The 16203-nt window shown below is 38.6% G+C and overlaps 1 protein-coding gene across 7 annotated transcripts in view; it reads right to left on the bottom strand.

Annotated features, from left to right (window-relative positions):
* auts2a (activator of transcription and developmental regulator AUTS2 a) overlaps positions 1 to 16203 on the bottom strand; it is a 181308-nt gene that overhangs the window by 140238 nt on the left and 24867 nt on the right. For 3 of the 7 annotated variants that reach the window (XM_077740178.1, XM_077740179.1, XM_077740180.1), the window contains exons 1-2: positions 6203 to 6431; positions 3499 to 4227 (exon numbers count right to left, since the gene is read on the bottom strand). In XM_077740178.1, the coding sequence (XP_077596304.1) occupies positions 3499 to 3777 (279 nt within the window). In that variant the 5' untranslated portion in view covers positions 3778 to 4227; positions 6203 to 6431. Of the gene's footprint in view, positions 1 to 3498; positions 4228 to 6202; positions 6434 to 7988; positions 8008 to 13828; positions 13988 to 16203 lie in introns of those variants that run through there. The other 4 variants (XM_077740174.1, XM_077740177.1, XM_077740175.1 and 1 more) reach the window with 3 other exon arrangements.

The following is a 16203-nucleotide window of genomic DNA, read 5'->3' as shown; positions in this document are numbered from 1 at the left end:
CACGCTCCAGGAAAACTGCAAAAATCTGGAGTAAACACAGCGGGCTATTGTGAAAGTCTATATCTTATCACAGAGTCTTCTTTTCATGTGATAAGGCCAAGTGGTTAGTCCGGAGGCTCTCTACATCCATTTTGTCTGTAATATTCCTCGTAAAAATAAAAATAACTGATGGTAAGCTTCTTGCAGTGTTTGTTGGGGTTTTTTGCTGAACTTGCCGGCATCAGTTAGACCGCAAAAACAGAAAAACTAGTATATGTCCTAGCAGCAATTTCCTTTTTTTTTAGGATTTTTTTCTATAACTTTAACTGCACTGGGACTAAATCCATTTAACAAATCGATTTCTCTTTAGGAATCATCATAATTCACAAATTAATATATAGAGTATAGGATTTGCATGCAGACAATCCAGCAGTTTTGGACTTTTTTTTTTGTTATTACACAAATTAAAATCTGTAATAGATTGTATTAGTGGTCTTGATCATATAATTTAAGGAAAATTGTGTCTCAAAGTGTTAGACTAAATGTGTGATAGTTTTATGTCCAATAAATGAAAAGTCTTATCAATAATCTTGCCGAGAGTACTTAGGATAAAGCGAGTTAACCATAAATGACGTAAGTGAGTGTGGGACAAAAGCATGGAGAAAATGCGTAATTGTAAAAACAATTTGTAAATACATTTGATATCCCATGACTTTCTTTCTTGTACTGAAGCATCAATCAATGCGCTCGTCTCTGCCTACACTTCCAAGTTCTCCCTCAGGCAGGTTTCTTAGAGAAAATCAATTATTTTTCAAATGCTTTGTTTTGAAATGTTGCCAACGGAATTATAATACAGCTACCATTAGAGAACAGAATAGTGTTCTACTTAACTGCAATTCATCCTTTTCATTAAGACGTAGGACAGGAAAATCCCTTCGTTGACATAATTGCACTGGTTGATGCTGAGCCCGGATCTCCCGCTTTGCATTAAATGTCAATAGTTATTGATGAGCAAGCTAATATTTGCCAGCTGAAGGTCTGAAAACATATCAATGAACCTATTACCACGGTGTCCTTCAAACATGTAGCGCAATGAATTTGGTTAAAACGACCATGATGCTGCAAGTGATGAAATATGTTGAATGTGGCTTTGACATAGTTGCAAAACCGGTAGGTACCGCACATAAAATGGCTGTTGGCGAGACAGGAAAGCAGAATGTAAAATATTGACAATAACAATCGTTATGGTATTTCAGTTTGCCTAAACAAATTAAGCCTGATATGGACAAGAGGAAAGTAGGATTGATTCCTATGGGGAGTTTTACAAAGTAAGAGTTGTCACTATCATTTTGTTAGACTTGATTAACCTATGAACTATGTATATAAAACAGTTAGTGATTGATTAATTCCCATGCTTAATCAACCGTGGCTGGGGTTTTGAAATAAATGAATTATTCATTACTGTCTTTTATGCATATAATAAGACACCAGCAAAATTAGCCAATCTTAAACTGTTATGACAATTTTCAACTTTAAATCAATAAACACAAACTATTACTAAGATCACACATAATTCTATATGCTTGTGAGAAATAAGAAATAATTTGACATCTCACTCAACGGATGGCAATGAATAAAAGCAAACATTTTGGGGTATTTTCCTACCGAGTAATAACACTCCACTTGCCCTTTTAAACTAAAACATTATTCACCAACCACAGTTGACTGTATGTCTGACATTAAACCATGAGCTAAAGTACTGAAAGACTAAAAAGGTCAACATTGCGAGAAAGAATTTAAGAAAAGAGATCACATAAAAGCCAGTGAAAGAAAGGACAAGTCTATAACATGAAAAGAAAATTTTAAAAGGCTCTGGAGCTGTGAAAAAAAAATCATACTCTTACTATCGTAACGATACAGTGAGGAAAAATGCACAAATGCACAAATGAAGAAATCCCACAGATTTGGTCACACCAATCAAACACAATATTGCAAATCAGAGTGTGTTATTCCTACCAACCTAATCGTGAATTCACTTTTGAGGAGTCTTTCCGTCTCATAAAAGCAATTCCAAATAAACCAGCAAGCTGTGTATGTGCAAATTTTCCAGTTGTTTAAAAAAAAATAAGCCACTAAAAGACAAACGAGAATTTTCTCAATGAAAGCCATTTACACATTGTTACGTATCCTGCCAAGCCAACTAATGCAGCACTCCAACAATCACTTATGCATTGCTTTCCTAACAATTTAACCTTGGCATAGATTTGCACCCCACTGTATTCAAAAGTCATGTTCTCATTATTCTTTTTGAGTTGAGAACCATGACAGATGCCTTTAGTCATAATGGGAGGCACTATTTGAAATGTTGCCTCTAATAAATCAGATTTGGCACTACGGCATCTCATAACTGTCATAATAATCCCATTATTGATTGAATCTGTTTTTATATTTGAAGCATAACTAGCTTAGGGAACATAGTTAAGCATGAGTATCTATGCCAGCTTGTCGTAAAACATTAAAAATACATTTATATACACACTGAAATATTCTAGTACATTTCTATACAGCCATGATAGTCAAAGTCAGACTGTGCCAATCAAAGGAGAAGCCAGGTGACGATAAATCATTACCATTTAGATTAAACATGTAGTTACCATTGATCAAAAAGCTTTTTAAACTCTTGAGCGAATAAATACACAACAGCCGCTACGAGCCCAGCTGAATATCCTTCACGTGGAGTCCCACTTTAATGGAAAATCTTGTAAAAATGAATCCAATGCTAAACAAACAACAGAGAGACGCTGGCAGGCATCTCTGGAGCAAACGCGACTTTTAAAGCAGGAGTGTCAAACTCATTCTGATTGGCGGGCCGGAACAGCATATCCACTTGACATACTCATTTTTAATTGCACATGAAATTGACTAACTAACAGTATTATACAATATGGCTTCCTGAGGTGCATACTCTCACTCAATCTTTCTGAACCGCATTCCATGCCCAAGTATTCAAACCCCGCGCTCATTACCACACAGAAAAACGTAGTGGATAAACTACTCCTAGTGGAGTTTTGTATCTGAGTGCAGACACAGAAAAGCTTTTTCCCTCTCTTTGTGTGGGCGTACTAATTCACACAAGTCCAAACACTTTCGATGTTACAATGAAACGCATCTTCGAGCCGCTCAAACTAGTCACAACACTTTATTTTTTATTACCGTCATTGGCAAAGGTATTTTTGGCAGAGCTACTGCAGAATGCCTGGATAAAGTGCTGTGCGAGTACTTTTTTTCCATGTTGGTTTGTTTTTAAATTAATCGTTCAGGGTTTTCCCTTCTTTTAATCGGAAAAAACCCAGCAATCTCTTACTGTGTGCTGAAATAAGCCCACGGGCCATGCATTTGAGACCCCCGATTTATACCCAAGACTGCCGAACCCCACCATAGAAACATCCCCAGAGAATGCGAGTGGGAGTTGAAACGACAGATTGATACGGTGCGAAATATAATCAAGAGAGAACTCACCTCTAAAGCCTCGAAGGTCACATAGCCCGTGATAGAAAAGCCATCAATGATGTCTTCCTCGGCAGAAGTCGACTCTTTGCGTTTTCTGCGCGGGGGTCTCGGGCGGGACGAGGAGGGTTCCCTGTTGCCTTCCCTCTCCGAGTCAGATGAGAAGTGAAAGACGGAGCCCTTAACATGATTGTCGTTTATCCCATTTGATCTCCTTTCCCGATTTCTCTCCGACCTGGACTTTTTCTTTTTGCGCAGGCCACTAGATTGAGGGCCATCCATGTCCTTCATTGGAAAGCTCCAGAGAATAGCTCCTCTTAATGAAAAGCAAAGTCTTCAAGGATCAAATACTACTAGATGCTCCACTGCCTCCACAAATCCAGATGAGGATATCCCAGTGAATATGGCTTTAGTGGATCCGATGCACCACCCATGTGATAACCAGCAGATAAAGTCTTTTGCAGGCAGATAAGGCAAAACTGCATTGAGTCACCAAAGCGAGTTAGATTCCAGGTAAAGTGACCGTCCCCAACGGCACTCCATCAAATCCTACTACGATGCCGTAGAATCATGGATTAAACTGCAGAATCATTGAAAGGATTTGGGTTCCGCCACAGATTTTGGATGAGGTTTTCAAGTTTATAAAAAATTGCTGAAGGACCAAGTTGGGCCAAGGCGAGTCCGACATGTGACGTGACATCTTTCCTGTTCTTCTTACGCAAACAAGGCAGAATGGCCCTCCTGTTGGACAGAGAGAGAAAAAAAACAGTCAATTTGCAACATGATCACTCAGCAGAGTTCAACTGCACTTTTCAGTTAACGATGTCGTTTTTCCTAAAGGTGTGGCAGACTATTACGATAGGTTTGTGCCGGTCTCCATTATGCAAGATGAATGTTTGATGAGGACCGCTACGGCCTCGTCTGGTTCCTTAATCTATCGGGCAATAAAACCTGATACGACATCATTATGTCTTTTAAGACTATTCTCCTAACCTCGCTGAGATTTTGCCATGACTGGACCTGTTTTTAATTTTTTACAATTACATGTACCAGTACCAGTACATGATTTCATTCAATTGTACATGTTTACCTAATGTGGTGTCTTAAATGAAATGTATGTGTGGTAAAGTTATGTGTTAGTGGGAAATTGGAGTTAAGGTATCTGCGTTTCACAAATACCGTAATAATCTTTACAGGAATGAGTATTTTTGGAGAGCATAGTACAATGCAAAATCATATAAATGAAAAAACTCTAAAGGCTTTTCTATTACACATGTCTAAGAATCTCATTTATCAAAATGTATTCTGACATTTCCCCCTTCATCTGAGCTCAATACCACATTCAATACTTCATGCCAACCTTTATTAAATCTACAATGTCGACCTGGACCCAACAAAGTAATATTCAAGCGCATGTTCTGTTATGATAATGTGCCTTGCCAACAATATTTACACACAAGCCAAGTCTAGGTCATTGTTTTATTTCTTCTTTTTTTTAATATTGTTGAATAGTATCCCCTGGTTGCTCCATTATATGTTAATTTTACAATAAGCAAGTTTTTGCTTTTCTTTTGCATCATTTTCCATAATGCCTGTCCTCATCTGACAAAGTGGAAATCGGGTCAGTGGCAAATCAGAGGGAAATAATCCATTCCCCAAAACAATTTATTTTCTCAAACTTTTCCTATTTGATGAACATTTTGTGCCATTTCCAATCCGTAGCAAAATACTCCCTTCAAGAATTGTCCAGGGTGTAAATCATGTGTCAATTGTGTCAGTAATGACATAGCATCACTGTCAGTCATCTTGTGAACGACACTCAAGGAGCACTTTAAACACATCAAAGGTATAAACCAAATTATAGGCCTGAATCTGCACACAGTTAATCTTCACGGATATAGGAGGAGTGCGTGCGTGTGTATATGTGTGTGTCAACCCATTACGTCATAGGAAGCGATCCAATGTAATAAAATACAGGCCTTAATAAGCATTACTTTAAACAAGCGCACCAATGGGTGTAGCGTGCAGAGGTATTGCACCTATAATGCATCAACACACACACACACACCCACACACACATAAACCAGAACCAATTTGTTACAGTCAAAGCCCATGTTCAACTTCACATTTGTCTCTTTGGACGCAGGTTGGCATGTCATGTATCTCATTACTATAGCTGTAAAGTGACCAAAACATGTTTTTTATTATTATTTTAATTTTTAATTTTTATTGTTTTATTGGGCAAACAAAACAAATCATTTTTATATATGCCATGCACGCAAAACCATCCCACAAAAAACATCCATGACGTGTTATTCTTAACAGCACCTTTCCTCCAATAAACCCAGCCAGCATCATTGCATTTGAACCTGCTGCCCCCGTGCAAACACTCATCTGATGGCTCCAAATGATCTAGTAAAAAACTAGCTTTTCTATCCCCTCCTCTTTTAGTTAAAAAAAAAAAAAACAAGACTTGTCTTATGCTCTCAGTCCCTTGATTTGTCCGCCTGATCCTGTCAACCGAGGTTCTCTCCCCGGTTCTATTAGGCAGTGCAGCAGCAGCAGCCCAGATCGCAGCGGATTTTCCACTACAACACATACAAGCAGGCGCGCACACGCAACAAAAGCATGCCTTTCCTCTCTCTCACTCTCTCTCTCTTTCTCTCGCTCTCTCTTTTCCTCCGAGATACGTCATGCAAAACCAAGAAATGCAAACCCTTGCGAGTAGGGGAGGGACCGTCCGGATAAGTTGCAGTCCGTCGGTCAATTGTTAAACAAATGAGAAAAAAAAGCCCGAGTAGCTTTGGAGCTGACAAATACATCCAGCAATGGGGAAGGTACGCTCTCCGCTCTTCCCCGGCTCAGACTTCCAGGATCCCGGAGACTCGGGAACAGGGGCGCAGGGATACGGCGGTGCCGCAGTGCCGCTTTACATGCTACACGCTTCCTCCTCGCCGCAAATAGTGCTGGATGGTTTGGTACGGGGCTTTTTTTTCTTCCCTTTTTTAGAGGGAGACACTGGAGGTTTAAGAGTGGAGGGGGCCTGGGTATGAGAGGGGGCGTGGGGTAACATTGTGGAGGGCTGTTGCCGGGGACAAATACGTCAGCTACTAATGGAAAGTTAGAAATTATAATGCAATAACGAGGAAAAGGGGGGCTGCTTATAATTGATTTGTAATGAGGAAATTAGATGGTAAATGTTTCCTTTTGGGTAAAGCCGAGCAATTGAAATGAAAGGCTTTGTGAGTGGTCAGACAAACTACGAAGATGAGACTTTCATCATTTATTTATAACAACACATCTCCTGTTAGGGGGTCTGGGCAGTCGTGTTGCCGATTTATTTCGAAATAAGGTGATGCTGCCTTTGTTTCACATGGAATTACAATGTCTTATTTGGGTGCTTGTATCAGATCAAAAATAAATGAATAACAGACATGAAAATAGACCTATTCTTTGAGCTTCTGCAAGTAGGGGACATCTAGTTTATTTGTCATTTTCAATATAGCAGCATTACTAATATTGGTCCCCCTTGAGATGCAAAGCAAAGTGACCGAAAATTCTGACAATGGAGGAAAAATATGTTTAAACGAAAAGCCACAACATGGATGTCCTAACTCCAAGCCGAATTCTAGCATGAGCAACTGTCCCAAAGCCAGAATGCCTATAAAGAATGAGTGTCAATGGAATCAAAAATAAAGCAAATAATGACATTAAGAATACTGCTGTGTGTATATCAAATTCTAACCCAGGAAAGGTTTCTCCCTAGGCGTAAACCTAGGTGTCAAATTATCATTTGCCTCATGAAATTTGTGCAAAGCCGTCACCTCAGGGACACCCGTGGATAACTCCGGGCTTTTCACGTGTGAAGTTACGCCTGCTGGTATTTAAATCCTTTTTAATGATCAGTCTTCTCACCATTGAACATCAATGACTTTACAGTGTACATTAGCAGGCACACTTGCCTCAAAAAAGAAGCTACATTACTTTCACCTGTTCCTAAATGGATGTTTTTATACTGCAAATTATAAAGCGTCTTAAGTAAGGAAAATGCAAATATATGTAGATAATTGTTACTGCATGTATATTGTCTTGACATTACCCTGTAACAATAACATTATGTAAAACTGTATAATAATTTCATTGAATTAAATAAAGCAACCTACAGTCTTCAGACAGATGCTCTGTACATACTGACCCAAAATGAACAGGAATTGAACCAGAAACTCTTCACAAGCAACAAGAACTATATCCTAATGTCGATCTGTACATGCTATGTATGATGAAACAGCCTTAAATTATTATTACCACCTCAATAGCACTAAATCTATGCAAGAAAAATGGCACTTCCATCCTCAAAATGCTAACAAATTAATAAAGACATACAATTTTTGACTAGATCTTCCTATCTCACATCATAGCAAGCTGTGAATCAAACGAAAAACGGACAAACTAATTTTCATATCCCAAACTAAGCGTGTTTATCGGGTATACGCGACACTTACAGATACAAGTGAGGCGCCTAGAAAGAAAAATAAACTGTCCGTCCGTGAGAATCACAGTTGGGCAGTGTATTTTTAGGCCATGTTAATGATGCAGAAGAAAAGCCAAGCAGCCTGATGCTTGCTCAAGTAAGAGTCTCCATCCCTGTTGTCCTGTAAGAGCGAGGGACCTGCCATGCCTAGCAGAAAAATTCAGGTCGGGGACAGCCATGCACTTGACCTTGTCTCATCTTTCCAGGAGGAGTGTCCTTGTGACAAATGGCATGGCAGCATGGAGACAACAGCTAGGCAGCTATTTCCTCTTACCCGCCCTCTACTCATTAGAGCAGGAAGACAAATCAGACGCTTCCTTCTGCACTCTCATTATTAGCTTTAATTACACCTTCAGCCTAGCTTTCCTTTGCCTACACCGTTTTATCCACTTCCAAACAGCCAAGAACAAAATATTTAAACATTAGGATCTACTGTAATCCATCACTTTTTAAAAGAACACTAAAAGGCAAACAGACCAATTATTCATGCAAAATTATTCAACCTTATTTCCAACATAACATTCCAAATAAACTGGGAAAACACGTTTTGGGTCATGCATTCCTCTATATTAGCAAGTGTAAGCCACCTCATCTATAGCATTATTAGACGATATTTGATAGAAATACACTTGGAAAGAAGAAATTGGAGAATACATGACTGATTAATCTGTCAGTCTGGTGATAACCTTGCCCTAAAAAAACGTATTAAAGACTTTAGATTTGCATGGCTTCTAAGACTAGGGTTGTTATCTTGATTTTTTCTTCTTCAGGAAATTGAAACAGGGTTTAGGTCTCAACTTTCATAGAGGATATGTCACATTCAAAGTGTTAAGAAAGCCTTCTCGCCCACAACAACACAATAAGTGTGCATTTTAAATACAATAGAGTGATTCTGTATGGCTCTACAACTGAAGATATCTGTGAAAAGACCTTGTAAAAAGCCAAACAAACATTCATTGTAGTCCTCTTTACATAGATCTAGAGTCAACAATAAAAGAATAACTACTAACTATGACATTGGCGCTATCGTGTGCTTCCCAACACTCTTTTTAAATACATGGCACGATTTCAGAGCAGTTCGGTCGGAAACACTCGCTGTAAACTCCCACTCACTTGAAAAGTGACCGATAACCTTTTGCTGCATCTCAGGTCTCAAAGGAAGTTATCTACTTGTGTATTCTCGATTTCAGCAGGAATGTGGACACTCCACTGCTGTTTTTCTTCCCCAAAGGCAGAAGTGTAGAGAATACACTTCACATCTGAATCTGTCAACCACGCACACATTCTACATGACTATTACGGACAAAAAACTATTTCCCCAGTACAATTTTCACAGGATTTCACCCTGAAAAAGAAGCACCATACCCCCTGAGCAAGTTCAATACACAAAGGTGAAAATCCTACCTTGACCACGGCTTGAAAGTAATTTGCCTTCAGCAATTTCTCCTCGATTTTTGACAGACGTCCTTCAGGGTGTGTTTAAACGAGACCCAACAGGAACCAGTTTGTGTCTGTTCTTTTTGAAATAGGATATCTCTTGTATAAAAGCTAAAGTTTGTCATTTTCTTAAAAAAAATGAATAGTAGTAGTAGTAATAGTAGTAGTAGCAGTAGTAATAGTAGTAGTAGCAGTAGTAATAGTAGTAGTAGCAGTAGTAATAGTAGTAGTAGTAGCAGTAGTAATAGTAATAGTAGCAGTAGTAATAGTAATAGTAGCAGTAGTAATAGTAGTAGTAGTAGTAGTAATAGTAGTAGTAGTAGTAATAGTAGTAGTAGTAGTAGTAGTGGAAGTAATAGTAGTAGTAGTGGAAGTAATAGTAGTAGTAGTAGTAGTAGTAGTGGAAGTAATAGTAGTAGTGGAAGTAATAGTAGTAATAGTAGTAGTAATAGTAGTAATAGTAATAGTAGTAGTAGTAGTAATAGTAGTAATAGTAGTAATAGTAGTAATAGTAGTAATAGTAGTAGTAGTAGTAGTAGTAATAGTAGTAATAGTAGTAATAGTAGTAATAGTAGTAATAGTAGTAGTAGTAGTAGTAATAGTAGTAATAGTAGTAATAGTAGTAATAGAAATAGTAGAAATAGTAGTAATAGTAGTAATAGTAGTAGAAGTAGTAATAGTAATAGTAGTAGTAGTAGTAGTAGTAGTAGTAGTAATAGTAGTAGTAGTAATAGTAGTAGTAATAGTAGTAGTAGTAATAGTAGTAGTAGTAGTAATAGTAGTAGTAGTAGTAATAATTTCAAGGAATTCCATGCAATGACTAACCAATATTGATCCAAATATAAGGGGCATCAGATTATAAGGTTCAGATTGAGAAAATGGAAGTCTGTTAGTTGTACTTTATAGTGGAGAAAAGTGGCTAGAATTTGAAGAAAAATGTCAGTCATCATGCAGCAGTGAAAAAGTGCCATCATGGTTTCTCGAGTGGGCTGGCAGCGGTCTCTCTCATGAACAGGAGGATGGGATATTTTCCAATTACTGAGTCGCCGCTCCCTCCACTCTCACTAGGCATGGAAGGCAAAGACTTTTATTTATATTGGGCGCTTATCCCCCAGAAAGCCTCCACTTAGCTTGCTCCCCCTGCAGCAACTGTGCAAAGCACTTGAGATCACACTAATAGCATCTTGTAAAGCCTTCAAATAAAGTGAAATTCAAAAGACAATAGGACAAGAATTTTCTCTTTGCTGCCTTACCAATGAGGCAGACGAATAACAATAGAGCGTGAGGAAGGTGAATAAACCATGACTCCATTTCATTCTCATTTCTCTTCCACTGCCATGAATTGCATTATTCCAGATGAGTCATTAGTTTATGGACGGCACACAGAACAAGTCCATTATTGGAAAAGACGGTCGCTGCAAGAAAACTGAAAAGGGACCTTCTGCTTTTATGATGACTTATACATCGTAATATGCATAACAAGTAAACTGTTTACAGTGGGGATGAAATAGGCAGCTATTGTTTGTTTTTTCAGAATAATGTTGAATATCAGAACGCCGAGAGCGATAGTCTTTTTTTTCTTCTAATCGTAGTTCACGTTTTGAAAAAGGAGAGTCATCGTAGCAAAGGATTTAAAGAGATTATGTGGATCAGAAGGATGATCTGCACACTCTAAAGACGGACTGTGTTTTCTACAATTGAGAGAGTTGAACAGGAAAGACATGGAAGCAAAAGCAATTGCAATAATAGGGCACAATAGCCTAATCTGAACTATTTCTGGAAAATAATTTGTCTTATAGTGAAAGCACTGAACTGAATCTGCAAATGGATGCGGATTTCTCTAAGGAAATAATGGCAAGTACAAATTATTACAAAATTAAACTGTTGCACTGCAGTTTTTTTTAGACTATTGATACAAATGAAAGCTGTTACCTTAGTTACGTTCCTCACATTTTTAAATATTTTAGGGGATGAGATAGCAGGAATTCGGCACCTGTAACTTGTAATTACAAGTACTTAACTTTTGAATGTATTGAATAACTGCAACGCACAGAGCAAGAGGATCAATTGCTGAGCAGCAAATGTCTTGACAATTTAGAACCCTTGTTGGCAGTGATGGAAACAGTGATCAACAAACCAATCCAATAGTCTACTTAAGCCAGATGGACGATTAGGATTGTTTGATGAATGATTATTGGCCAACAAAACAAAGGGTTTGGGATTCGCAACAGCCATATTTACACTATTTTCCGACAGCAAAAAAGGGATATGGAATAAAAAGAAGAGATATTTATGAAACAAAGGATGAATTAATGTTGATTTAAAAAAAAAATGCAAACAATTTAAAGTACTTTAAGCATCACTTTTGACTAAATCAGCCTACTGCCATGTCATTTAAAATGTCCAATTCCGATTTCTGTGGAGTACATTCTGGCAGGCATGGAGGGCCCTTTTCATTGGCCGTGGCCCACAGGCGAATGCCTGCTTGCTTGCCAGTCTGCTAGCTTTACCTCTGGCAGAGACAAAGTGGGGAGGGGGAACCAATGCAAGATGCTGGAAAAAACCAGTGAGCTGTTAACTCAGTCGAATGATCCCATAATTGAATGGATTGCAATTTGACAGCCCTAAATTGCTCAACTCATCAGTCAAGAAATGGTCTGCTGTCTCCTGACAACATCTGCTCTGATGTTTGACAGCGTCATGTCACTAGTCCAATTATCCATGTGGTTCTATGTTAATGATCAAATCAGTGAAAGAAAGTGATTATTATTACACGGCAAGAGGGGGGGGGGGGGGGGTTTGCTTTTTCTCCAGCACATTCCCGTCAGCCAGAGAATTGCCTCTTTGGAGCTATAAAAAACATAAAAAAACCTTGCATTTGTACAGGGAGGAAAGAAACAAATGTTTATTTAACTCCCCCTTTACCAAACATTATAGCGGAGCATTAATTAGGCAGTTCAGTGTTGCTTAGCAAGTGGTTCCACTTGTAAAACACTAATGTTCCAAAACATCACGACTGCATGGGAGCTGTCGCGGAAATAAACCGCCACTGTGTTTTCCTGCCAAACAAAGCATGAGTAATGACGCGGCTCCATGAAATGCTGAGCTCATTTTCTTACTCAAGCCAGTGACATGCGGGGAATAACATGAGGGAGGAAAAGACAGATTAATAGGAACAATGCAAGGAGTCGGAGGGGATGAATGTGATAGTGAATAAAAGATGAATATACTGCATCGTTTTAAAATACAGCAGACTAGATGGAGTACAGGATTTTTACAAATGGGAGAAATTCACAGTGTTGCATGAATGATGATTCGGTACGTGAACATTGCTAATGTAAATGACACAATGTGGAGTTAAACCATGATTAACATCTCTATGTACTCTGTTTCAAGTATGATAAAATGACTAAAACGTTAGTTTAGTCTAATGGCGGAGACAAATCAGGTCTTGAGTAACTGCCATTTTCCTCATTTGCCTCATTATGCTGTCATGGTTTCTCAAAACAGACAAAAAAATAACCCTCATATTTTCAACCATGTTCTATGAATATCAATATCATAAAGTCTAAGTTATCAACCAATGGTGTAAGCTCTTCAGGGGTCTCTTCCTATACAAACAGGTCCAATCTAGAGTGTACTCAAATCCAGATAGAGGTAATGAAGCCAAAAACAGATCCAATTCAAGACCCGTTAGGATTTTTTGTCAGATCGGGTTGTTAGCAAATCATTGGGAATGATATGGAAATCCAGAGGAGTCTCTGATTGCCAGTTCGTGCATATTAAACATCTGCAAGGCCTACTCAAGCATATAGCGCTGATGTTCGTCATGTATTTAAAAGTACTCACTGTACCCGAGAACAGAATATAAAACTACTAATACTATCGATTCATTGGAGCCTGTGGGCACAATTCATGAATAATTGATAGGATTCCCTGCCTTGTAGTTATTTGCATTTTACTTTAATGGGATACTTGTATACTTCCATTCAAGTACTTTCATAGCATGTCACTTTCATCCTTTGCCACTTTGTGATTAGTTTCATTTTATGAGCTCATGTTGGACATTTAGGGTCCACATTACCGACATATTTTTTTTCACCTGGAGGAATGGTATGAAAGGTTGGAAGATGAATCACGCTAAGCTATAAAGATGAAAAGAAATCCCCCAGCAGGCCTACAGCTCTAACCACAATAGTGCCTTACTTAAACGCGCAAAGATTAATCGTTTGCAGTTGCCACCTTAGGGAACTATTTGCGGGAGATACTTTCCCAGATTATCTCCCGGAGCATCAACACAGAACCCAAGTTATTCACTTTTCAGGCACCAAACACATTGTCTCCAGGGGGAGATGATGGCGCCAGTGTACCCACCTGCTTGCGTCCCTGGAGAAACTTTAAAGAGCTCCACGTTTAAATCTTCCTGGAGATCACTCAGGACTTCCCGTGGATGTCTGTGAAGATCCACGCAGATCCTGCTTGCCGCCAGGCTCGCCCCCCGATACGACAGCTGGGGCGATGGTGCGCCCAGGCCTAAGAATAGCGAGAAATAAAATAAGAGACTGAGAAACAGGGGGAAAGAAACATGCATCCTTCACACTGAATAAATCCTCTTCTGTCTTTGAAAGCTGGAAAGAAGCCACTTGAATGTGTGGAAAATACAGAGTTGAGTATTCACAAGTAGAGGCGCTTTGAAGAGTTTGAAATTCATCCATTTCTCAGTGGGCATGAGAAATGAAGAGTTCATTTGCAGAAACTATGTCTATACATTTTCAATATTCACACCCAAAAAAAAATGGGTAAGCACTGAGCCAGAACGAAATATAGGCCTACACTGTAACAGTATATTAGAAAGTGTGTAAAAAATGTCAGAAGCTGTTTCCATAACCAGTAATAAAATAATATTGATTTTACACTTCTATGAGGCATGGTGGCTTTTCAGAGGATTTAGTATTCATTAAGTTTTAATGTAGGTAATGTCAATGAATATACCACATGAGTTACATACTAAGATTTATTCTAGCATCTGCTAAAAGTATTTCTTAATTAAATTATTAACAAGTATTAAGTCAGTACTTGATTTCTTTTTTCCTGCACTAATTCGTATTTATGTAAATGTATATTACTACCTGCACTCAAAGAGTTGAAATATAACAGGTGATTAAGTCAGCTGTCATGTGCTTATGGCTTAATTAATAATAATAAGCAGTTATTGGCCATAAATACTATTAACATTAATGACAATTGTGGCAAAACTGTTGAAATTGAGTCCCTTGGCATTCATTGTCATCTACAGAAATGAGTGATGTTTTATATTTGCGCATAAAGAAGACAAACAATTGATGATGTGTGGAATTTTTACTGTTAACTACAGGCCGAGGTTGATCAGGTAGAGTACACTCACCACCCCCTCCATTTTTTTGCAACGTGGAGAGAACGAAACACACAGTAGGTGCGCTATCAAGTGCCAGGTGCCCTTGTTGTGCCTTGACCTCACAGTGTGAACAAGCCCTCAGCTGTCACCCTTGTAAAACATAAAATGACTGAACGTGTCCAGAGTGTGGACAACGGAGATGCTACTTAAGACGTCCAAGGCGTTTTAACTGAGGATCTAGCAGTGATCAAACAGAGAAATGTGATGACTCAATGGCAATGGATTTGATGTCCTATTTTGTTGCTGTACAGTTTACAAAGCATCCATTATGCAAATGGTTAACCACAGTAAGCTTACCAAATTGAGTCTCATTGAACTAAACAAAGTTGACATAAGGTTAAATTAAACAGTGGCTCTCCTGGTTCTCAGATGATATGTTGGCACACCAGCTCGGTAAACTGGATTTCCCTGAATTGCCCTTTTGTGACTACACTGGCAATTTTAAATTATTCACTCTCCATTTTTTTATTTATTTTTTTGCCCTCCATCTGCCACCTATCACCATTTAAACTCTCCCTGACCTTCTTCTGCATTCATTGCACATTCATTCCCACTCTGCATTATTTATGCAAGTGTCACCGCATCAAAGTTATTGTTTACATTTTGTGGTGAAATCATGCCAGCTGCCATTGAGCCGGGTCAATATGTTATTCAATAACTCACACTGTAGCAACATACGGAAGGACTAGGAAACAAATTTGGGTAACTATCACTCAGATGAAACAACAGTGTACATACTGAGATGGCGCCAGAGGCAGAGTGCTTGTCTAACTCCGCTTTTCTGACATGCTTACGACAACATGAACAAGCGCTAAACATGTCTATTATTCACAACAACAGATGTTTCTTTCATCGTGTTGAATGCCTGAGTGGTGACGCCGCTATCTTGGGTGGGTGATGTGCAAATGCTTAGTAGGCATTTGAGGACACTCCAATCTCCAGTTTGTCTGAGTGGAAGTGGATTTTATTCAAACCACCCACTATGAAACTTTTCTAACAACAATGATGATGATGGCCAAAACATGAGCAAAATAATACAACTTTTAATTAACTGTGTGATGGGAGCTAAAGGTTTCTCTAACTATTGGGCAGGGGTAGGGAACCTATGGCTCGGGGGCCACATGTGGCTCTTTCCAAGGGTGCATATGGCTCTCCAATAACCTGTGAGATAAAATATGGAAACTGTGTGACATTACTTCTACCACCTCTTCAATCATAATTTGTTTTTTAACACTCTTCTGCATGTAGGATATCCCTGATGCTGATTTATTAGCAACAGCATAACATTGTTGTCAAAAGAATTTAGGGACTTTTT

Source organism: Stigmatopora nigra, chromosome 19 (assembly GCF_051989575.1).
Source record: "Stigmatopora nigra isolate UIUO_SnigA chromosome 19, RoL_Snig_1.1, whole genome shotgun sequence".
Lineage (NCBI taxonomy): Eukaryota > Metazoa > Chordata > Actinopteri > Syngnathiformes > Syngnathidae > Stigmatopora > Stigmatopora nigra.
This window is presented reverse-complemented; position numbering and strand designations above follow the sequence as displayed.